The sequence below is a fragment of the Gymnoscopelus microlampas genome (genome assembly GCF_963454915.1).
Source record: "Gymnoscopelus microlampas genome assembly, chromosome: 20".
NCBI lineage: Eukaryota > Metazoa > Chordata > Actinopteri > Myctophiformes > Myctophidae > Gymnoscopelus > Gymnoscopelus microlampas.
Window position 1 is genome coordinate 35388768 of NC_139957.1, and position 23790 is coordinate 35412557.

The 23790-nt window shown below is 43.4% G+C and overlaps 1 protein-coding gene across 5 annotated transcripts in view; it reads left to right on the plus strand.

Annotated features, from left to right (window-relative positions):
• Nucleotides 1–118: 118 nt before the first annotated feature.
• hectd1 (HECT domain containing 1) overlaps nucleotides 119–23790 on the plus strand; it is a 34463-nt gene continuing 10791 nt past the window's right edge. The window contains exons 1-33 of one of the 5 annotated variants that reach the window (XM_084044031.1): nucleotides 119–318; nucleotides 2903–2968; nucleotides 3348–3504; nucleotides 4303–4537; nucleotides 5787–6014; nucleotides 6976–7251; nucleotides 7557–7827; nucleotides 8438–8514; nucleotides 9759–9857; nucleotides 10438–10552; nucleotides 11917–12088; nucleotides 12181–12325; nucleotides 12455–12625; nucleotides 13050–13272; nucleotides 13382–13645; nucleotides 13866–14077; nucleotides 14192–14338; nucleotides 14531–14625; nucleotides 14894–14999; nucleotides 15493–15627; nucleotides 15797–15936; nucleotides 16053–16265; nucleotides 16782–16892; nucleotides 17094–17260; nucleotides 17550–17726; nucleotides 17970–18824; nucleotides 19211–19444; nucleotides 19550–19683; nucleotides 20311–20467; nucleotides 20702–20772; nucleotides 21130–21281; nucleotides 21519–21573; nucleotides 22515–22746. In XM_084044031.1, coding sequence (XP_083900157.1) covers nucleotides 3365–3504; nucleotides 4303–4537; nucleotides 5787–6014; nucleotides 6976–7251; nucleotides 7557–7827; nucleotides 8438–8514; nucleotides 9759–9857; nucleotides 10438–10552; nucleotides 11917–12088; nucleotides 12181–12325; nucleotides 12455–12625; nucleotides 13050–13272; nucleotides 13382–13645; nucleotides 13866–14077; nucleotides 14192–14338; nucleotides 14531–14625; nucleotides 14894–14999; nucleotides 15493–15627; nucleotides 15797–15936; nucleotides 16053–16265; nucleotides 16782–16892; nucleotides 17094–17260; nucleotides 17550–17726; nucleotides 17970–18824; nucleotides 19211–19444; nucleotides 19550–19683; nucleotides 20311–20467; nucleotides 20702–20772; nucleotides 21130–21281; nucleotides 21519–21573; nucleotides 22515–22746 — 5809 coding nt within the window. In that variant the 5' untranslated portion in view covers nucleotides 119–318; nucleotides 2903–2968; nucleotides 3348–3364. The remainder of the gene's footprint in view (nucleotides 319–2902; nucleotides 2969–3347; nucleotides 3505–4302; nucleotides 4538–5786; nucleotides 6015–6975; nucleotides 7252–7556; nucleotides 7828–8437; nucleotides 8515–9758; nucleotides 9858–10437; nucleotides 10553–11916; nucleotides 12089–12180; nucleotides 12326–12454; nucleotides 12626–13049; nucleotides 13273–13381; nucleotides 13646–13865; nucleotides 14078–14191; nucleotides 14339–14530; nucleotides 14626–14893; nucleotides 15000–15492; nucleotides 15628–15796; nucleotides 15937–16052; nucleotides 16266–16781; nucleotides 16893–17093; nucleotides 17261–17549; nucleotides 17727–17969; nucleotides 18825–19210; nucleotides 19445–19549; nucleotides 19684–20310; nucleotides 20468–20701; nucleotides 20773–21129; nucleotides 21282–21518; nucleotides 21574–22514; nucleotides 22747–23790) is intronic. The other 4 variants (XM_084044033.1, XM_084044035.1, XM_084044034.1 and 1 more) reach the window with 4 other exon arrangements.

Genomic DNA, 23790 nt, shown 5'->3' on the forward strand with positions numbered 1-23790 from the left:
TGTGTGTGTGTGTGTGTGTGTGTGTGTGTGTGTGTGTGTGTGTGTGTGTGTGTGTGTGCGCGCGCGTGGTCTCGGCAGAGTTAGCAGCACCCCCCCTGTCGGCAGCCGCAGGGAGCTGCAGAGCCTCGTCATCACACAGCAGTGTCTCCATTTCACTGCGTTTCGTCTCTCTACCATCATGACCTTTTAGATCCGTCTATAACAGACGGGAGGAAGACAGCGGTTTCCCCTCCGTGTTAAAAACATCGTCTTCTTCACGCTCTAGCGGACCGAGGAAGACCTTCGTCTCGAATTCATCTTGCGTTTGACGGCGAAACGGTGAGTCTAACATCTTCATCTCTCTCTCTCCTTCTTCTTTCCAGCGGACTTTCCTGCCGTCGGTGGCCGGCCGAAGAGCCGCGGCCTCCGGCTCTCCTGGAACTTGACCTCCGCTACTATACGACTCACAGGCCACACGGAGAACACAGAGCCGATTATTAACTAAAATATCAATATTAATGTTCTATATTCATACTTGACTGAACAAAAAATGTGCCGTTATAAAGATGAATGTTTAGAAGGATTAAAGTGTTTATTATTCTTCAGCTGCTAGCTTAGCTAAAGTGGCTAACGTTAGCTAGCAGCTGGTCAAAACAGCAGCGTTAGGAGGACATGTTTCATGTTAGTCTTCTTGTACAATGTGTCATTATGTCCCTTTTGTATAGCCTATTCATGAAATGTCTTCAATATGTGTTTTTTTTAACGTCTAGTTATGAGTGCCAGTCAATATCACATCGGCTAACTGAGCTATAAACCAAAGACAACCATTCTTAGAAACTTAAAAACAAACTGGTTTTAAGCACTGGCAAGTTGGTTAGTTAATGTTAGCTGACGTTAATTGGTTCATTTTGATATGGAAACGACACCCTTTTTAAAAGCAGTGTTTAACTGTTTTATGCTCGTTGGCTAACGTTAGCCTAGCAGGCCAAATGTTTAGCTTTTGTTTGTGCCGAGAGACAGATTGCTCGTTACGTTGTTATGTTGCAACATGGATCATGTTCTGGTTCTGTTGATCCGACAGAGTCAAATGGTAAACAGACTCGTCCGTGTTCATCTAGATGGAAAACGTCACTGTCAGATGGGTTTATTGCAGAGATATTGTTTCTCCATAGTAAACAACAATAACGTTTATTGTTGTTTACTAGAGAGAAACAAAACATCTCAGTCAGATGGCTTTTACAGTTTCACGAACAAGTCTGGTCTGGCCCTAGAAAAATATAGTAATAAGTACCTTTTGGTAATATATGAAGTATAGTGACATTATGTAATGGTATCTTACCTTTATACCTTTTATTATTTTTTTGGTTTTCAACTTTGCTCCAGTACAACTAGCCTTGTTAACTAAAAGTGGATCATGACTAAGTGAATTTCCAATTAACCAATCTCCTCCGTGCAGTCATGTAGGTCTAGGTTTAGTTTACTGGGAGAGTTTCAGTGGGTCAGATTTAGGCTTGATAGGAGTCAGAACCTGAGCTGGTGTTGGACATGCCATGGTAAACCTTTCAGAGGCAAAATGCTGTGGGATTAATGTGTTTAATAAGAGGATCTCTAAAGGCCAGTCCACACCAATGATTCGCAACGCAACTCCTTGCAACATGCAACTCCTTGCACGGCTTGCAGTTGCAAGTACTTGCAACCATTATCCCAAATGGCAGTTGAAAGGAGTTGCATTGGTGTGGACTGGCCTTTAAAACGGTGTTGTTGCAAGGAGTTGCATTGGTGTGGACTGGCCTGTTAACAGACACACTGACAAATTCGCAGTCGAACACAAACAGACTGGTAGTCTGTCAGCATATCTGTTGAAATGAGTCCTAACCAAGTTGGGCCTGAATGGTGTACAAACTTTAGGACCCGTTGAGTTGTATTTTAAGTGGTTTTGACTCCTGGTGTCAGTACTACTCTCAATCAGAAATGTACTTTTTAGTGACAGTGATTGGCTGTGTTTTGGCGCTGTGCATTAAAGTGCCATGGTCATTAGGGTTGTCAGGTCTGTGACAGAAGTAAAAAGTATTTAAAAAGAAAATTGATGCTCGATACCACATCGGAAAGAAGAAAAAGCTTGCACACAGTGCTGTCACTGAACACAACACATATAACACATTACTAATAGTTTTTCTCCAATGTTGTTTTCCTTCACTTGTTGTAAACAGTAGTACAGTGATGTTACTGGGTTTCCTCAGTATAAATAAATGAAACTATATATATGTGTGTGTGTGTGTGTGTGTGTACACACACACACTGCTGCAGTTCAATCTGAGCATCTTAATAGGGAAGAAAGTTGATTTAAGTGAATTTGAACATGGTTGTTGGTGCCAAACCGGCTGGTCTGAGTATTTCAGCACAATCATGAAAGTTGTATTATCATTTCTAGAAAAACACAACCCTTGTAGGCACCTGACCTTGTTGACATATATCATAATAATATCTGAGCCTTCTGTGAAAGATTGAGAAATTTAGATAACATAGATAGACAATTTAGATTTGAGAAATGAATGTATTTTTAAAGTAGTGATTTGTGTCATTTAATACTGGCAATAGCATTGTGAATTCATTCTCAATTTTAACCATTATTTCAACAACTTTTAAAGTCAATAGTTTACAATAACTTGCAGAGATGCAATTACCCATTGTCAGAATTGGATGGTTTTCAGCTGATTGACCGTGATTGGTTACCGGCCGCCGTCAGTTTCATAAGATTCTTTGTCCCAGGTTTCTAGAAGGTTGCAGGTTTAAACTGATAACACATCACACCTTCACATGTGTTTCCAATCTGCTGTTGAGCTATCTATGTATGTATTTGTGTTTGATTGGTTTATGCTGTTTTGTTATGCTGTAATTATAATAACTATCTCTCTCTGGACAGGTGAGGGTGGTTGAATGAGGCCCAAAGAGTGGCAGCATCTTGAGCAGTGATCGGACACTGAGCCAGGTGAGTGGGGCCAAGAACCTGTATGAGCATTATAGCACAAATCCTTTCCTTCTCTTCCTGCAATAACACTTTTCTCATACTAATGGTGTTAGGCTATTGTTCAGACTGGAAGACAATTTTATCCAGCATGGAATCAGATTTGTTTTACCAAGTCTGAATAACAAAAAAACACATGGAAATAGATTTTTCTAAGATAATCTTTTTCAGCGCTTATAATTTATTATGATGGTGACTTTTTTTTTTTTTACATACTAACAGGTCATATAGTTTAGATAGTGACTTTGATAGAGACAGGAAAGGCAAGCAGGGGAATGGCACCCAGCAAACAGTCCAGCCAACCATCTTATCGTATCCATAATGTCTGTCTTTGTGTCACAAGATCAGGGGTCATCCATCATGGCAGACGTGGATCCAGACACACTATTAGAATGGCTCCAGATGGGACAGGGAGACGAGAGAGACATGCAGCTCATCGCTCTGGAACAACTCTGCATGCTGCTGCTAATGTCTGACAATGTGGACCGTTGTTTCGAAACGTATGTAAACACTGCAGTTACAGTTATACTACTGACCACGATGCAGTTATACAGTTGTACTACTGACACAATGCAGATATACGCAGTTGTTCTACTGACTACAAATAATGCTGATATACTGTTGTACTACTACTGATCACAGTGCAGTTAATAGTTATACTACAGACTCTAATACATTTAAAGGTAGGGTAAGTGATGTTTTTTGGGTAAAAAAAAAAGGTTAAAGTACTATACTCTGATAGCTACAGAGCGTTTGTTCGGTCCCAGGGGTTTCTCCAGCTCTTAAGTAAACAGAATGTACGTACATTTTCAGGTAGGTGACAAAATGTAAGCCAATCAGGAGAGAGCACTAAAATGCATTTTTTGTTTAATAAAGAGCTGGAGAGACATGGGAGACTGCTTTTACTGAACACTCTAGCAATGAGTACTATCAAAATATAGAGCTAATTAACACCTTTAATTATACAGTTATACTACTGACCACAGTACAAATATACATTTATAACTGTACATATCTGCACTGTGGTCAGTAGTATAAATACTACTGACTACTGAATACTGCTATAAATACTACTGACCACAGTGCAGAGATATTCAGTTCCAATACTGACCTCCATACAGTTAGTAACACTACTGAGTCTGACCACTGTACAGTTATAGTACTGACCATAGTACAGCACCGTTAGTTATACTACTTGACACAGGTACAGGTGACCCCTCTACGGTTATACTACTGACTAGTTGTTAGACATACAGTATATCCATTAATATACTGTTGAAAATCTGTGTGTTTTTCAGGTGTCCTCCCAGGACGTTCTTACCAGCACTGTGTAAGATCTTCCTGGATGAGAGCGCTCCAGACAATGTACTTGAGGTCACAGCCAGAGCCATCACTTATTACCTGGATGTGTCGGCTGAATGCACCAGGAGGATTGTGGGAGTGGACGGAGCCATTAAAGCCCTCTGCAACAGACTGGTGGTCGTAGAACTCAACAACAGAACCAGCAGAGACCTGGCTGAACAGTGTGTTAAGGTACATACGGTGACAAACGGACAGACAAACATGGAAGCCTCTAGTTTGAGAACAGCGCAATTGGAGGGTTCACAAATTTGACAATTTAGAAAATAAGCTGTTGTTATTTAGTCACAAGCTCTTTACTTTTCATTGGTTAAATATCTTTAAAAACCCACAGACAGACGTAATCACTTTGAACCTGGCATCATGCAAAATAGGGCATTAATTTATGAAGAAACATGGAGAAGGTTTCTGACTGTCAGTGATGATATGATTATCACCATGACTACTTAAAGATTATTCCTGAGGCTGTAGTTATCAGCCAGTTGAAAGATGAGCCTTGATTGGTCACTTGTTATCCCTGTGATTCTGTTGGCCTGAAACAATCACACACAATACAGAAATAATAGAAAAACTAGAAAAAGTGCTCCTGTTATTATTGCTTCCTGGTGGCGCTATAACAGGCCAATGTGAAAAGGGTGGCATTTCTTCCTCGGCCTAGTGGGAATGTGCGTGCAAAATTTCACGGAAATCGCACACTGCGTTCATGATTTGAGGAATTTTGTTCAAAACGGACCTATCCTGCAAACTTTGGAAGCCAATGTTAGCCAAGTAGGATGGAATATGAAATATCGGACACATCCATCTTGATCACATGACCATAGAGATACTGTGTATCGATTTGCGTGATTTTTGGACAGAATCTGAAGGAGTAATATCTATGACGGGGACCAGGGTGATGTGAAAAATGTGGGGCAGAGGTTCTGCTGTGGCATCCAGGGAGTGTGTGTGTGTGCGCAGTTTCACAGCAACCGGGCCAACGGTGGTGGAGATTAGCTGGTCGAAGACGGACGGACAGGGGACAAAACATACACTCTCGCCATGCCTTTCGGCCCGGCGGAGACAATGAAATCGACATATTCATTTGTATTCAATATTTATATTGACACCATAAGAGTCCATAGTTACAGCTTTCCTACTGTCTGTCTCCTACACTGTCTCCCTCTCAGCTGTCCTACGGTCTGTCTCCTACATTGTCTCCCGCTGAGCTGACCTACTGTCTGTCTCTCCTACACTGTCTCGCTCTCAGCTGTCCTACTGTCTGTCCCTCCTACACTGTCTCCCTCTCAGGTGTCCCACTGGGTCTCTCCTACACTGTCTTCCTCTCACCATATTATGTAGATGAGTAATAAAGCTGTGTATTTAATGTCCAGGTGAAAGTTTTATATTGATTTACGTGTGCATTTAATGTATTTTCTATCGACAGGTTCTGGAGCTGATCTGTACCAGGGAGTCTGGTGCAGTGTTTGAAGCTGGAGGTCTGAACTGTGTTCTGAGTTTCATCAGAGACAGTGGACATCTGGTCCATAAAGACACACTACATTCTGCTATGGCTGTTGTGTCCCGACTCTGTAGCAAGATGGAGCCACACGACTCATCACTGGAGACATGTGTGGAATCACTGTCCAGTCTGCTGAAACATGAAGACCACCAGGTATATAGACTGACTAATCTGAGAGTTAACATCTAATGGGGCTCCTATGTTCTGTATTGTGAACCTTCAGTGTCTCTTGATTTTACACCTCTTGGCCAGACACGTACTAAATCATATTTATTATCAGTGGTGCACATAACTTTTTAGGTCTAGTACTCAGAAGAGCACCTGTAGCTGTGACTTGGTGCGCACCAAATAAGAGATAAAAGGACGCTCTGCTTCCAAATTCCGCTTTTCACTTACGTTTTTTTTCACTCACGCCATTTGGTGAACCCCCCAAGGTTCGTGCCCTGTGCTGCGCTGCTTTTATCCGCCAGATTGGGATGTTCACGACATATCTTGCACCATTACGGTGCGTTCATCATCGGTGACGAGTGCCTCTAACACCGCCGCTGCGTGCAGCGAGTCTCAGCGTGTCTGTGTGTCAGGAGGCGAGGCTCACACAATCACAGCATGCGTCCCCCTGTGCCTAATGGCTGTACATGGGGCCGATGCGTGCTTTAGCGTGATTGTGTGAGTGTGGCTTCAGGAAGTACATTCCTAGCCTCGATCTCCAGCCTTTTATTTTTCAGTTTTGCTAAAAAATTAAAAGCTTGGAAATTCCTGTCCCAGCTGTTGGTACGCAAAAGCGCCTGGCGTCGTCTGATGTGGTGCGCATTATTTATTTTGGGTGCGCATGCGCACCAGTTATGTGCACCCCTGTTTATGATGTTACTCATAGTTTAACTGATGCGCCCCCTCGCCTCGACGATGATGTCTGAAAGGAGCAGTGCTGGATGGCTTGTGACAATGTGTACAGTTGAAATGGGGAGAAGCCTCAAGTGTACTTCTCCAGCACTGATCCCTTCACACACCGATCGAGGTCAAGGATGCACATCGCTACCAGTAATGTACCAGTCAGCTAAGCCCTAAACCAGTGAGCAAACCAGTCTGCTAGTAACAACCAGTAATTTCTTTCCAGGTGTCAGATGGAGCTCTGCGTTGCTTCGCCTCATTGGCTGACCGCTTCACACGTCGTGGTGTTGACCCCGCCCCTTTGGCCAAACATGGTCTGACAGAGGAGCTGCTGTCTCGCATGGCTGCCGCCGGTGCTACGGCAACAGGCCACTCCTCCTCCTGTAAACCTGCCCGGACCTCCACTGGACCCGCCCCTTCCACCGACAAACTGAGCAACCAAGTTTCAACCATTGTTAGTTTGTTGTCAACGCTCTGCAGGGGGTCTCCACTGGTTACGCATGTAAGACACAACACACACACACACACACACACACACACACACACACACACACACGTGCGGATGAGTCCTACAACTTAAATGTTAAAGAATTATAAATTGCTGTGAATAACTATCTACAATGGGAAACAATAACACACACACAAGTGTCTATTGTCTGGATAAGCAGGACCTTGTGAATTCTGCGCTGGTTTCTGTTTATCAAATATACTGTATTAGTGTTAATCTGGCTGTGTTTATGCATATTGTAACGTGTGTATGCATACAGTACATATGATGAGTATGTCATTGTGTTTTGCGTACTGTAGGACCTGCTACGTTCAGCCCTACCTGACTCCATGGAGGCAGCACTAGGAGGAGATGAACGTTGTGTGTTAGACACCATGAGACTAGTGGACCTGCTACTAGTTCTGTTGTTTGAAGGCCGGAAGGCTCTGCCTAAATCTACCGCCGGGTCGACGGGCCGAATCCCTGGTCTGAGACGACTGGACAGCACAGGAGAGAGGTCACACCGACAGCTAATAGACTGTATCAGAAGTAAAGACACGGACGCTCTCATAGACGCCATAGATACTGGAGGTAATATGGATAGGAATAATATTATACTCTGGCGACAGCTAACAGACAGATGGCCTTGTAAACCATCCCGGTCGCGTGAATTCACATTATCATGTGTTTGTCAATCACAGCGCCCCGAGCGCAGACGCTGATTTGCTCTTCCACTTTTTGGTTTCTGCAGAAGACTCATGATAATGTGAATTCATACGCACAGGATGGTTTACCAGGCTAATAGACAGAATTTGCGGAATTTGGAAGCAGAGCGTCCTTTTATCTCTTATTTGGTGCGCACCAAGTCACAGCTACAGGTGCTCTTCTGAGTACTAGACCTAAAAAGTTATGTGCACCACTGATAATAAATATGATTTAGTACATGATCAGACCATATATAATATAGGTCATATTGATGTTATTACAATGAGACCACTGATACAAGAGTTAAAATTAAAATGAGTCCATTGATACTAGAAGTCATTCATATTATTATTATTATATGTCGTATTGATGTTATTACTTTGAAACGATGGACACAAGAGGTCAAATTAATGTGATAATAGACTAATAGACTTGGAGAAGACATTGAAATACAACTGTCTGTTTCTCTCTGTGTGACTGTCTCCCTGTTTCACAGCGTTTGAGGTCAACTTCATGGATGATGTTGGACAAACTCTTCTCAACTGGGCTTCTGCCTTTGGTACACAGGAAATGGTAAAGAAAGACACACACACACTTTAAATAAATATGAGTGACTTCCAGGCTGTGATGTCTTTTTTATTTGGTAAAAGCTTTTTGAGTGTGGTCGTGAGTTGTCATATCCAGTGATATGCCTCGTCCAACTTTAAAGAGAAACAGGATTCTTCTTTCCCTTCTCACAGAGCACAGTATCTTTACTGATAAAGATTATTTGTCTGAAATAATAATTCTATATTGTATATTCATTATTTTGTGGCGTTCTCATTCAATGAGTATGCTCTGATAAGTGCTATACTGTGATGGTAGAAAATGGCAAAGTATATCTAATGCCCACCCATACCTTGGAGCAGTGATCCTCAACCTTTTTCAATTCATGGACCCCAATTTGATTTCCATCCCAAATCTAAGACATGTTTTATCGTTAAATATGAATTGGTACGATATGGTCTGTTATGTGGTCCAGAAATCCTTAATGTACTGTAGATCTAGAGATAACGGTGAAACGCTGATAAAAAATCACACCCTGTGTGAAGGAAGCGGTGCCTTTGGGGCGGGGCTTAACTCATTTCAGTTCGTCCCTATTGGTGGTCTGAGTCCACTTACCAAATTTGTACTTGGTAGCATGCTGCAAACTGGAATAATGGCTGTTTAAAGCCCAGCCAATGGGCAGACAGAGGGGGCGGGGCTTAAGTAATTACAGTTTGTCCCTATTGGTGGTTTTAGTCCATGTCCAAAATTTGTACTCCGTAGCATGCTGCGAACTTGAGTTATGGCTGTTTAAAGGCCAGCCAATGGGAAGACAGAGCGGGCGGGGCTTGAGCAATTCATGCTCGGCCCGTATTGGTGGTCTAAGTCCACATACCAAATTTGGACTTGGTGGCATGCTGCAAACTGGAGTTATAGCTGTTTAAAATCCCGTGCTCATCCCGTGCTCATACGGGCGGACGTCCCTGGGGGTCCCTGGACCCCTCTTTGATAACCGGTGGCACGTGTGGCAAATGAGAGGAGAGATGGCATAGGCAATCTCCAAGTCCGTGTGTGTGTGTGTGTGTGTGTGCGCGTGTGTTTGTATGTGTTGCTTCTTTGCCGTGCTCATCCCGGGCTCATATACACAGACACACAGACAGACAGACACCGAGTCAAAGCCACGTATAGAGCGGTTGGCACCGCTAAAAATACATTCTCGTATGTTCTCTAGTTGTAGTTACATGTACATGTAATAATAGTGAATATTAATATGTACGTATTGTCATTTTTAGGTGGAGTTTCTCTGTGAGAGAGGAGCTGATGTGAACAGAGGTCAGAGATCATCCTCTCTCCACTATGCTGCCTGCTTTGGACGCCCTCAGGTCGCTAAGGTAATGAACGTGCACACACACACACACACACACACACACACACACACACACACACACACACACACACACACACACACACACACACACACACACACACACACACACACACACACACACACATACAGCAAGATTCTCCCCCTCTCCTTAGTATCCCCTCACCCAGAGCAAATAAAGGCTGGGTATTGGATACATTATTGATGTGACAATGGCCAGGCCGCTTCTGCCGCGTTTTCAGTCAACTCCCTCCCCACACTGTAGGGGAGTCCCAGGGGGATCATTTCCTTTGGCACAGCACTTACTCATTGACAATAATGTTTATTTATTCAACCAAAGTGTTGATCAAATGATATTTTCTGATTGTCTTTGTTGATGTGTCAGTTGGAAAACTGTAATGTTTTTAAATGCCACTAAATTTTCACTACAATGCCCTAGCCGTACCCACCCTTCCTTTTAGCTATGTGAAAACATGTGATTCTGATATTCCACCGTGTTACAGTCACTCACATCACAATATGGTCTTATCACATGTAGCTAGTAAAATGTTTCATACCATTAGCTGTAACTCTCTGTCTATTTGTAGACTCTCCTTCGTCATGGAGCGAACCCCGACCTGAGGGATGAGGACGGAAAAACTCCACTGGACAAAGCCAGGGAGAGAGGACACAGTGAAGTAGTATCCATACTCCAATCACCTGGTTAGTATTACTATAACTACAGAACACAGTGAAGGTAGTATCTATAATATGTGTGTGGTATATTATTTAGTATTTTTAAAATGTTATAAAGGAGATGGCATGCTACCACACTCAGCCTGCAGCCTCATGCCTACGACTACAGCACAGCAGTGCCGATATGTTACGGCATAGCACTCGGGTAGCCCTCAGATGTCAGCCAGTTCAAAACGCTACCGCCAAGCGACGGTCATTTTGTCACTGTTGGGTGGAAACAGTGTATGTTATTATTTTGTCACAAGCTATGTGTATGTTATTATTTTCTCACAAGCTATATATTTTTAAGACCCACATACAGACTTAACCACTTTCAACCTGGTGTCCCTATTTTTGGAATTTTACATTTTACATGAACATATTTAAAAAGTTCAAAGTACAATCTGTCAAAAATGGCAGAAATGGAAAATAAAGAAGCTCACAATGGCTACGTTTACATGGACAGGTTTATTCCACTTCAATTCGGAATGAATGCTCATTCAGAATAGAAATGCTCATGTAAACGCATCGGTATGGCCATACCGGTCTGATCCGAATGAAATTTCATTCGGGTTTGAAGGGCTGGTATATACCGATAGAATCGGGCTACATTGCCCATGTAAACGCACTGGTATCAGACTGGTATACATTTGTTCTTTTGCGCATGTGTCATTGGCTAGCGCGGTGACGTAGACATGCGTAAACAGGAACAAGGAAGCGCTGAACCAGCAGCAGTACAGCGCCACATGACTCGCACAAAACGCAACACACCCACTTAACACAGAACCAGGAGGACAGGAGGACACAGAAAGAGAGAAAACGGAGAGAAAAGCTGTGGCTTGTTATTATTTCTCTCTGGCAGCCGTGACTTAATTGTTATTATTCATTACCAAGGCTGCCAGAGGTAAATAATAAATATGTTTACCTGTCAAACACAGGTTTGACAGGTAAACATTTTCGATCATTTGTATATTTTACCCCACTGTGCTCTAAGGTTAGGCACTCACAACTGATACCTCACATTTGATACTGGTAATAACAAGAAAATAAGTGCACTTTTCTCAATTTCAACATTATTTATTTAGAACATTTTTGTTGTAAGACACAGCAAAAGTATTATTTTAACATGGAAATTACACCAATTATCGAAATAGATAATAAAAAATCTCTGGTACTGCTACTCTGGCTGTAGCATTAACAGAGACTCTGACCTGGAACTTTGTCGCTCTGGAACAGCATTTTCTAAATGCTTACAGTCATTGTAAGATGAAACTAGGTTCCTGCTGTCAAAAAGGAGATGTAGATCCTGTGTTTGAAAAAGGCCTATAGGTTTTTCATTGTGTGTGTGTTAGGTGACTGGATGTGTCCGGTGAATAAAGGAGATGAGAAGAGGAAGAAAGAAGTGAAAGAAGAAGAGGAAGGAAGTGAACCCAAAGGAGACCCAGAGATGGCTCCAGTTTACCTCAGAAGACTTCTACCCGTTTTCTCTCTGACATTTCAACATACAATGTTACCTTCAATAAGGTACTACTGATACTACATGGTGCAACAAGCTAACAAACCTTATACTAGCAGAGCCTACTTTTGACCTTTAACGTTGACCTCTGCCCCTGTAGGAAGGCCAGCCTTGCTTTGATCAGGAAGATGATTCACTACAGCGCTGAGGTTCTGCTGAAGGAAGTTTGTGATGGAGAAACCACTCACACACACAACCTGCCCACCACCCTGGTACAGATTACTGCTACTGTGCTAGACCAAGAGGTACACACACACACACACACACACACACACACAGACATTCCCGAAAGTCAATATATCAATTTTCAACCTGTTAACCATGAATAACTTGCATTTTCTCTCTGTCTGTCTCACTCTGTCTCTCTCTATCAGGATGATGACGATGGTCATTTGTTAGCTTTACAGATCATTAGAGATCTTGTAGACAAGGGTGGGGAGCTGTTCTTAGATCAGTTAGCCAGACTGGGAGTCATTAACAAGGTTTCTACTCTGGCTGGTCCCAGTGAAGACGAAGACACCCATGAAGACAACAAGACAGACAAGGTGTGTATATATGTGTGTTCCTCTGTGTGTACACGGTGCTCTCAAGAGTTAAATTAAGACTCAAGATTTGACCGTTTCCCTTATATGCACCTGGCAGCGGCAACCTTTATTTAAATATTTTATGAGAGAAGGGTGAAAGAGCTCTGTCTTATTTCTTTAGAAACTAATAATTATGAACTATTATCTTGGTCTGTGGACGCTTCATATCCAGGACAATTGACACACCTGTGGGTAGAGCACATATTGCTTAATTTATACTCTCTACTATGTTGTCACCAGAAATAGCAGGTCTACAAGCTGACAACAAACGCGTCGTGTGCTTGTAGATCTGCTAGATATTTGGGGAGCGATGCATCATACGACGAAGTATAAATCAGTCGTAAACTAGGCATGAGACTACATCCTCTCCTCCCTTCTCCTCCAGGAGGATGAACAGCAGGAGGACTCCAAAGAGTTGTTGCAAGGTAAACCGTATCATTGGAGGGAGTGGTCTGTGATCAGAGGTAGAGATTGTCTCTATATCTGGTCTGACGCGGCGGCACTGGAGCTCTCCAACGGATCCAATGGCTGGTTCCGCTTCATTCTGGACGGGAAACTGGCAACTATGTACTCCAGCGGCAGTCCTGAGGGAGGATCTGACAGCTCTGGTACGCACACACACACACGTACGCACACAACACATGCTCACTTTACATGTAGTAAATATTGTAATATAATTATGGTTCTAACAGTACTTCTATGTGTTTGTATGTATAGAGTCTCGTAGTGAGTTCTTGGAGAAGTTGCAGAGGGCCCGGTCCCAGGTTAAAGCAGTTTCCAGTAGCCAGCCCATCCTATCCAGTGTGGGTCCAAACAAACTGGTGGTGGGGAACTGGTCTCTGACCTGCCTAAAAGATGGGGAACTGGCTATTCACAACTCGGATGGACAGCAAGCCACCATCCTCAGAGAAGACCTGCCAGGGTTTGTTTTCGAGTCGAACCGAGGAACCAAACACTCCTTCACAGCCGAGACCTCGCTGGGTAAATATTGTTTTATAATATAGGACTGTCATCTTCCTCCTTAATCCCATTCAAATTTGCACAACTTGCATCGTTCCCGCTTTGCGTGGTCCCCGAGTAGGCTGATGCTCGAAGGGCACCAGTCTAGTTTTATATATTGATATAGTTGGTGAAAGAGTGTCAATGTTTTCAGTATCTTATACTCTTACACTGACTGCATTTGAAATGTTTATTTTTCCAGGTTCAGAGTTTGTGACTGGCTGGACTGGCAAACGAGGGAGAAAACTAAAGTCAAAGTTGGAAAAGACAAAGCAGAAAGTGAAGCAAACAGCTAGAGAGCTTTATGAAGAACACTTTAAAGCTGTGGAGAACATGCCCAGAGGAGTGGTGGTCACTCTGCGAAACATCTCTACACAACTAGAGTCTGCATGGGAACTCCACACACACAGACAGGTAACGCACACTCACACAATACGTTTTTAATTGATAATAATTTATAATGCACTTTTTGAACAAATCTCAAAAGTGCTACAATAAACAATAAGAATATAATGTGTTTTCTTGTAGTGTCAGGAAGGAGAAAACACCTGGAGAGATTTGATGAAGACAGCTCTGGAGAATCTGATCGTGGTTCTAAAAGACGAAAACACCATTTCTCCTTACGAGATGTGCAGCAGTGGTCTGGTCCAAGCTCTGTTTACTGTCCTCAACACTGTAAGAATCTACCGTACTGTCCTGAACACAACACACTGTCTGACTAGTTTTAATAACGTAACAAACTGTCTTAATGTCTTTAACATCTTAATACACGGTCTTACTGAAGAACCTCTTACGTTGGCGCTTACTGTCTCTTGATAACGTCTTACCAACAGGTATTTATTTAATTTGTATGTTTGTTTTTTGCAGAGTTCAGAGCTGGATGTGAAACAGGACTGTAAACCTCTAATGGAGAGAATCAACGTCTTTAAAACTGCCTTCAGTGAAAACGAAGACAACGAAAGGTACAGATCCAGCATTTCACACATAATCAAATAGTTAATTGTATTTATGAATTCCCCTGAGTTTAAAAGTTGTTCACAGTGATTAACCACAACTTCTCAGAACAAAAACATTCACTACAGAAGTCATTTCTGTTTTGTCAGAGGAAACAGAATAGGTGGTGAAACTCTAGAGAGCGTTCATACTGTGCTGCTGTTAAATGTGATATATGTGTGTGTGTGTGTGTGTGTGTGTGTGTGTGTGTGTGTGTGTGTGTGTGTGCGTATGTAGTCGTCCAGCTGTTGCCTTGGTGAGGAAGTTGATTGCTGTTCTGGAGTCGATAGAACGTCTTCCTTTACACCTGTATGACACACCTGGAGCTACATACAACCTACAGGTATCTGTGTTTGTATGTATATACTCAAGTATAGATACTGTCTGTCTGCCTGTCTCTGTTTTTATGTTAATACAATCTACAGGTGTGTGTGTGTGTGTGTGTGTGTGTTGCGTACGACGAAGCAGCAAGTTCTATTGTTTGTGTACGTTTATGTATGTCACTCGGTCTGCAAATGTATCTACCAGAGAATACTGAAAACATAATTGAGCTGTGTGGCCGTCTGTCAACGCCCTCTGGTGGACAAATCTGTGGACAGAGTGACATAAAGAGGCAGACAGACACACAGCCTCATTACAATACTTTTGCATTGGCTCTTCGCAAAGCTCAACTAAGCCAATCTGACATAACGGTAATGGAGTTTATATGACTCTTTGTGTGTCTACAGTTCAAAGGTATCCAGTTGTATGATACTGGCACATTCACAGTAGTGTCCGTCAATGTGCTTTTGTCCTAGTAAAAATAAATAAATCAATGTTTATTCCGTGTGTGTTAGATTCTGACTCGGCGGTTGAGATTCCGTTTGGAACGAGCTCCAGGAGAGACTGCTCTGATCGACAGAACAGGAAGAATGCTGAAGATGGAACCTTTAGCCACAGTACAGTCGCTGGAACAGTACTTATTAAAGATGGTAATGCTACAAACTGTATACACAGTTCTGTCACTGGAACAATACAAACTATATACACTGGAACAATACGCATTGTTCACTCGTCATACACAGTAACGCAACTTTATATTGTCCTCTCCTCATCTCTTGTACACATGATACACGACACCTCTCCTTTCTTCTCCTCCAGGTCGCTAAACAGTGGTATGATTTTGAGCGTTCATCTTTCATGTTTGTTCGCCGGCTGAGGGAAGGGCAGAGTTTCTCCTTCAGACATCAACATGACTTTGACGAAAACGGAATCATCTACTGGGTTGGAACCAATGCCAAGTAAGTACTGTACTCCACAGTACTGCAAAAACATGTATAATGTTACAGGGTTCATGCGATGGAAAGTGTTCAACTTATATCTGTGTCCTGTTTGATGTTTGACGATTTTCCTGTAGGACTGCCTATGAGTGGGTGAACCCTGCGGCCTATGGCCTGGTGGTGGTGACATCATCAGAGGGTCGTAACCTCCCTTACGGCCGACTTGAGGACATCCTGAGCAGAGACAGCTCCGCCCTCAACTGTCACACCAACGATGACAAAAACGCCTGGTTCGCTGTGGACCTGGGACTGTGGGTCATCCCAACGGCCTATACGCTACGACATGCTAGGTAATGCATACATACATATAGACAGTATAGATTAGACTGGGATCAATTTGCTTTGACATTTCTGATGCGGTCTGCGTCTAGAGTGGATACAGAAATGATGTGTGTATGTGTTCGTATTATTGCCAGTTACAGAAGTTGGGCTCTAGAACGAATCAGACGCGAGGTTAATAGCTTTTCACCTGGGCCGACCGATTCTAAAAACGCCTTCTAAATCCTGACCTAAGTTTTCAGAAAAACCTAAAATATGTATTAAAAAATTACAAAAAATGTATGTTGCTATATAGCAACAGGAATCAAAAGGGGTTCCCGTCTTGAAAGGTATAGTTACAAATAGGGGTCCCCCCCCAACATGGGTTAATAGACTAACATTACGCTCAATAAGGAACTACCCAGGTGAACAGAAAGGGGGCATCTGGGATTGTCCCACAGTGTGGGGTTTTATCACATTCATGTTTATTCATTTGTTGGGTATAAAGTATTAACTAAATGTGTCTGTCTGTCTCTCTGTCTGTCCAGGGGCTATGGTCGCTCTGCGTTGAGGAACTGGGTGTTTCAGGTTTCCAAAGACGGTCAGAGCTGGATGACGCTCTTCACACACACCGACGACTGCAGTCTGAATGAACCAGGGTACATATACTTAAACACGCCAATGACTGTAGTCTGAAAGAACCAGGATGTACACACACACACACACACACACACACACACACACACACACACACACACACACACACACACTTTATAGTTAACATTAACATGTGTGTACTGTGTATATGTTTGTTTTTTATATATATATGTATGTGTGTGTGTGTGTGTGTGTGTGTGTAGGTCTACAGCTACGTGGCCATTAGAGGTGAGTCGTGAGGAGAGGCAGGGTTGGAGGCACATCAGACTGAGGCAGATGGGAAAGAACGCCAGCGGACAGACTCACTACCTGTCTCTGTCTGGACTGGAAATCTACGGCAACGTCACTGGAGTCTGTGAAGACCAGCTAGGTAAACATACTGGCATTACTTTCAAACTGTTGTTATTATGTGTACATGCACACAGAATGAGAATGTTACGTGGAACAAAGTCGATTTTCCACCACGAATAAAGGCATCATAAAGGGCTTTTTCATATTTGTTATTATTTCTTCATGCAATGATAGTATGTGGAATCACTACTGAAAAGAGCACAGAAGCAACAGATAAAGATGATCAACAATATTTAGACTTATATCATCGCTAGGTAGTTATCAAACCCACGGTTGTAACAATCATCAATTTCTCCTCCATCCCCCAGGTAAAGCTGTGAAGGAGGCTGAGGCTAACCTGCGGCGGCAGCGGCGCTTGTTTCGGTCTCAGGTTCTGAGGTTCATGGTTCCTGGAGCCAGGGTCATCCGAGGAATCGACTGGAAGTGGAGAGACCAGGATGGAACTCCACCAGGAGAGGGAACAGTCACTGGAGAGGCTCATAATGGTACGAACACTAACCATAATTAAGTCATAACTCTACTGCAATCGGGCTGCCTGGTGGCTCAGCCAGTTGGTGCACAAACCATATCGTTGTAGTGAGCTTGAGGATCCGGGTTCAAATCCGAACCCCGTCTTGACTCGCATGTCTCTCCTCTCTCGCTGTACTTCCTGTCTCTATACACTGATCTATTTGAAATGAGCATAACATGTTGAAAATAAAAAGCTTGATTTCATTTGCTCTCTGTAGGTTGGCTAGATGTAACGTGGGATTCTGGAGGATCAAACTCATACCGGATGGGCGCAGAAGGCAAGTTTGACCTCAAACTGGCTCCAGGTTATGACCCTGAAGCCAAACCCGTCTCCGCCACCACAGGCACAGGCCCCTCCCTGTCTGCCTTAGGCCCCTCCTCCTCGGTCCTGGGTTCCGCCTCTCAGCTGCAGCAGGGGTGGAGTTCCCTGGTGAAGAACAACTGTCCCGATAAAGGCAGGAAGGGCAGCAGTAGCTCGGTGTGCAGCTTGGCCTCCTCTTCGGATCTCAGCCTTTCGTCTGCGGGAGGAGGTCTGAGACAAGGACTCCTATTGGACCAGGGCTCCGTGGTGGGCGTGGTCGGCTCTGACGGACAGCAGCGGGAGCCTATCGTAGTGCTGTCGTCGGTGGAGGGCGGGTCCGCCTCCGTTGCCATGACGGCCGACGGCACAGTCGTCATAGCCGGCAACGACGACAACAAGGACTCTTCGACCAGCATCTCCACGGCGACAGACCCGGCCACGGCCATCTCCGTGGGGCCGGTGAGCGTGAGCTCCCCCGACGTCAGCTCTGTCTCGGAGTCCTCCGGTAAAGACGGCGCGCCTTCCCAGCGTCCCCTCTGTTCCTCCGGAGCAGTCCGACTGTCCGTCAGCTCGCTGCTGGCCGCCGGAGCCCCCATGTCCTCCAGCGCCTCCGTCCCCAACCTGTCCTCCAGAGACACCAGCCTCATGGACACCTTTGTGCGCAGAGCGCCGAACATGTCCCGAACCAACGCCACCAACAACATGAACCTCAGCAGGAGTAGCAGTGACAACAACACCAACACGCTGGGCCGCAACGTGATGAGCACCGCTAGTAAGTTTCTGATCTTAAACAGTTAGTAAGTTTATCGTTACACTATAGCAGTGGTTCTCAAAGTGGGGTCCGGGGACCCCCAGGGATTTTGGGGGGGGGGGGTTTTAATGCTCTCATCCATTACATTTAGTATTGAGTATATGCTGATACAGAGCCGTGATCCTATGATTATATTTTACTACTACTGCATTGGTAGGGCCAGCTCAGCTTGGGTTTAACGAGTGTCCACCCTGAGACTGGGAGGTCTGTGTTCGATCGATCCCCGGCCGAGTCATACCAAAGATTATAAAATGGAACCGAGTAGTACCTCCCTGCTTAGCACTCGGCATCGATGATTGGATTAGGGGTATAGTATCGATTAGGCGATTATGTAATAATTATGACAGGTCTATTAACAGCATCACCTCTGATGGGAGCTCAGAGCTTTCCTAACCTGACGACCACTGGAACAACCTCCACTGTTACCATGTCAACTTCCATAGTAACCAGCAGCAACAACGTCGCTACAGCAACCACGGGGCTGTCGGTGGGCCAGTTGCTAAGTAACACCCTGACAACTAGCCTGACATCGACATCCAGCGAGAGCGACACCGGACAGGAGGCGGAGTTCAGTTTGTACGGTCAGTTAACACACACACACGCACACACACACACACAAATATACACACACAAGCACACTATACATTTCTCCCTCTCTGACTGGCTGTCTTGTGAAATTCTTGCAGACTTCCTGGACAGCTGTCGCGCTAACACCCTATTGGCTGAGCTGGACGATGAGGAAGACCTTCCAGAACCAGATGATGAAGATGACGAGAACGAAGACGACAACCAGGAGGAGCAGGAGTACGAGGAAGTGCTGGTAAGTGCAATACTGTTAGTATTGTATACTTAATTGTACTCTGATCAGGCCACGTCACACTGAGATCACGCAGGCATGCAAAAGAAGCTGACTGCTCGTGAGATGCAGTGGAAAAGAATGAAGAAAATATGTAAAAAATCTAACCTCCCAGTGTGGAGGAAGACGCCTTAGACCGTGCACTGTGACCTCTCCATCTTTAAATGTATACTCCTTGGATTCTTCTTTCACATGTAAGCGATTCCCAAACCAGTTGTCCTCGAAACCCCAACCCCAATAGTTGTGTGATTGAGTGAGATGTGTGGAGGAAGTGCTCTTGGGCACATGAGGTCATTGAATGCTTGGTGTGGGTACTCGCTCCCGTAGCAGCGAGTGCCGAACAATGGCGTCTATACCAATGCTTGGCAAATGTTTTTATGATCAAACATAGAGATGAGGAGAAAGATGGAGACTAAATGAGAGAGAGTCATGGGGAGGAAGATTGTAGGAAGATTGGTTTTGTTAGTTTTTTTGCATGATGTCCAGCTGTAGGAAACGTCTTGGTGACTTCAATGTTATGCGTTATGAGTACATAACATAATACTTAATGTTATGTTATGTGTGTTATTTATTTGTGTGTTTGTTGTTAAGGAGGAGGAGGAGTACGAGTCTAAAGGAGGAAGGAGGAGAACATGGGATGATGATTTTGTTTTAAAGAGACAGTTTTCTGCTCTGGTTCCTGCTTTCGACCCGAGACCCGGTAGAACCAACGTCCAGCAAACCACAGACCTGGAAATACCTGCACCGGGTAATAATACGAATATACATCAACACAAAATAAAAATAAAAATCCCGGTTGCCAACGACACCTTCCCGCGACCCCATTTTGTGTCGTAACCCATAGTTTGAAAACCGCTGTGCTAGACGGTATCATAGGCAGCTGTGAGGTTGATGAACACTGTCCCAGTGTTTACTACACTCATCACTACACATTATACACCTGAACAAACTATGCTTACTAACCCACGATTCCTCGCTACAGGTTCCCCTCGCTCTGAGGTGCAGGAGGAGGTGGAGTGTGCTCCGTCCCCCCACCTGGCTCTCATCCTCAAGGTACTAAATGAAATATCAATGTCAATGATGTCCCTGGTTCGAGTCAAGGCTTGCCCGGACCATTTGCATGTGATTCCTTTCTTCTCTCTCCACTTTCACTATCAAAGAAAGGCTAAAAAGATGTGTGTGGGGAGTGTAGCTAATTTGCATACATACAAATGATATAGGTTACAGAGTGCTCAAGTACGCGTTACTAAATTAAGAAAGAAATTGGGCCAAATGCACATTTCAACTATTACTGTACTGTATCTCACTTTCTGCGGTGTCTCTACTGTGTATAAGGCACTGCTGTGTCTCTAACTGTGTATAATTTGCTGCTGTCTGAGCACTGTGTATATTGTGTGTGTGTGTGTGTAGGTTTCAGGTCTGGGTACAGTCAGAGAGGTTGAACTTCCGCTGTCCAACTACAAGTCCACCATCTTCTATTACGTTCAAAGACTCCTGCAGCTCTCCTGCAATGGATCTGTAAAAACTGAAAAACTACGACGTATCTGGGAGCCCACATACACGTAATAATTCTAGTATAATATTATTATTATTGTTATGATTGTCCATACAGTAATTCAGTCTGTAGTTCATAATATATTATCGATGGAATAGTAGAAGTAGTACAGTAATGTTTTGTATGATCAGTGGTTGTGTGTTATTTAACTACTAATGATGTTTGTAGTTTTTAGGAGCAGAATCTATCAGCAGTTTCCAGGTAGAATGTACCTTTTTAATGTGTTGTGACCTTTGACTTCTAGGATCATGTACCGAGAGCTCAAGGACTCAGACAAAGAGAAGGAGAGTGGAAAGACTGTAAGTAATTATCTCGTATGTAGGCCTGTCACAATTATTACATAATCGCAATTATTTTGCATAATCGTTTCCATGTTGAAGAATTTTCATACATGTTCAAACATTTTCCCAAAATAGCAGAAATAGCTACAAGCTTGACGGGTTGTAAGCTTGTAGATAAGCTATTTCCGCTATTTAAATTCTTTGTGGAAAGTATGCAATTATTACATTTGTCAGTAATGTATTTGTATATTTAAGTTGTTTGTCATATCTGCCCTGTGCAATTTGTGATTACGAAGCCTAAAAACCAAACTTAATTGTTTAATCGCAATTATTTGTGTGACAATTAATCGTCAACTTAAGTGGGTAATCGTGACAGCCCTAGCCTTATGCCGAGTTCACACCTGTGACAAAACTGCAGAACAGAAGTATGGCCAGCTACATTAATGCAGAGTATTGCTCAATCCACACTGCACAAATGAAAAAGAGAGGGTTAAATGGCACAGGGAACTGGTTGACTACAAGAATGAGTTCGTCATGTTTTTGTTTCAACGTTAGCCCAATTCCTGATCCATTTCGTAAAATTATTAATTGACGCTTCACCTAATTCATTAAAAAATGTAATCTATGTATTTGTGTAAATTAAAAATTAAGTGATTAACCTGACAAAATGGGCCAATAAGAATGAAAGTAAACAAAACAAAACAGCAGTGCTCAGCTATTGATAATTCCATGGTGCCACATAAGGCAGCATGGAGACATTTTTAACCAAGAGATACAAATCACAGTGTCATACAAACATGATGGATTCAGTCAATCAAACCTTATTTAACAAATGTCATGTATATCAATATATTGGGCTAAACATAAAGCGAAGGTGCACGGATTAAATAATGTCACGAACCTGACAAAATTATGCATAGGCAGTATTAAAAACAAAAACTTTGAACTTTGACCTCCAGGACTTCTGTGAACATGGCGTGGGAGGAGGCGGGCGGTCGGGCGGATTGAGCCCTGGCTCTGTTTCAGCCAATCATAGCAGTGAGATCCTAGTGGGCGTGGCCAGGGAGGCAGCTCAAGCCAAAGCAGGGAGTGGACAGAGCGCGTGTGGACTGGAGGACGTCCTTCAGTTGCTACGGATACTCTTCATCATTGGGACTGACTCCGTCCCGAGCACACGCACCCTGCAGGAAGGTATGCCACTCAGTCACTCACTCACTGCCGGAAGGTATGACACGCACACACAAGTCACACACTCACTAGACGTTTCAGATTTTTATTGAAGGGATAGCCGCTTGAGATGCAATCATGGCAGCATCAATCATAGAGCATCTCATTTTCCAATACCGGAAGGCATAACAAACACACACTGCAGGAAGGTATGGCGCGCGCGCGCGCACACACACACACACACACACACACACACACACACACACACACACACACACACACACACACACACACACACACACACACTCTGCTTGAAAGGTATGACAGACACATTTACATCATTGCCTCATTTATCAGTACACTTGGGTGTAACAGGTTGGAACAGAGGAATTAAAAAATACCCTGAAACCGTTTTAACACTTTCCCTGCCAGGTATTATTTATGTAAACAAAAAGTGTCCGGGGGGTGGGTCTCCTACGGCGATAATGTATGAGCCATGAAATTGTCTCAATACCTCAAACTTCCTTTCATGGTGACCAATCGGGCAGCTGCTTTCTGTTTGAGACAGACATGCACTAAACTGTATCCATGAGTGCAGTATGCAGAAAGGGAGATCTACAAGCTCGCAATGAGTTGTGAATTTCCAGATTGCCTATTTTTGTCCCTTTTATTTTTTTGTACAATGGAAAATTAGGCACTTGTGTTGCATTTGTTGACGATGTTAAAAACAGGGTCCCCACGGTCATGAAATTCCTGGAAATATTTTGAAATTAAAAAAAAAAAAAATCCAGTACTGGAAAAGGTTTGAAATTGATCAAACATCATCAAAGGTCCTGGAATTTATCAAGGGTCCTGGAAAAATATTTGGCTATGCATTGTTTTTGGCTATTGATTTTGCTAAAACAAAACATTTTCATAAACATGAATGATATTACACGAAATATGTAACATAAGTAGTTTTTCGCCGAACGGGCTGTGTGACGGCAGCCTAATGTATGTCTCAAACTTTATTTTTGCTACACTGCCTATCTTTGGGCATTCTACATAGGAGTAAGAGACACATTATTG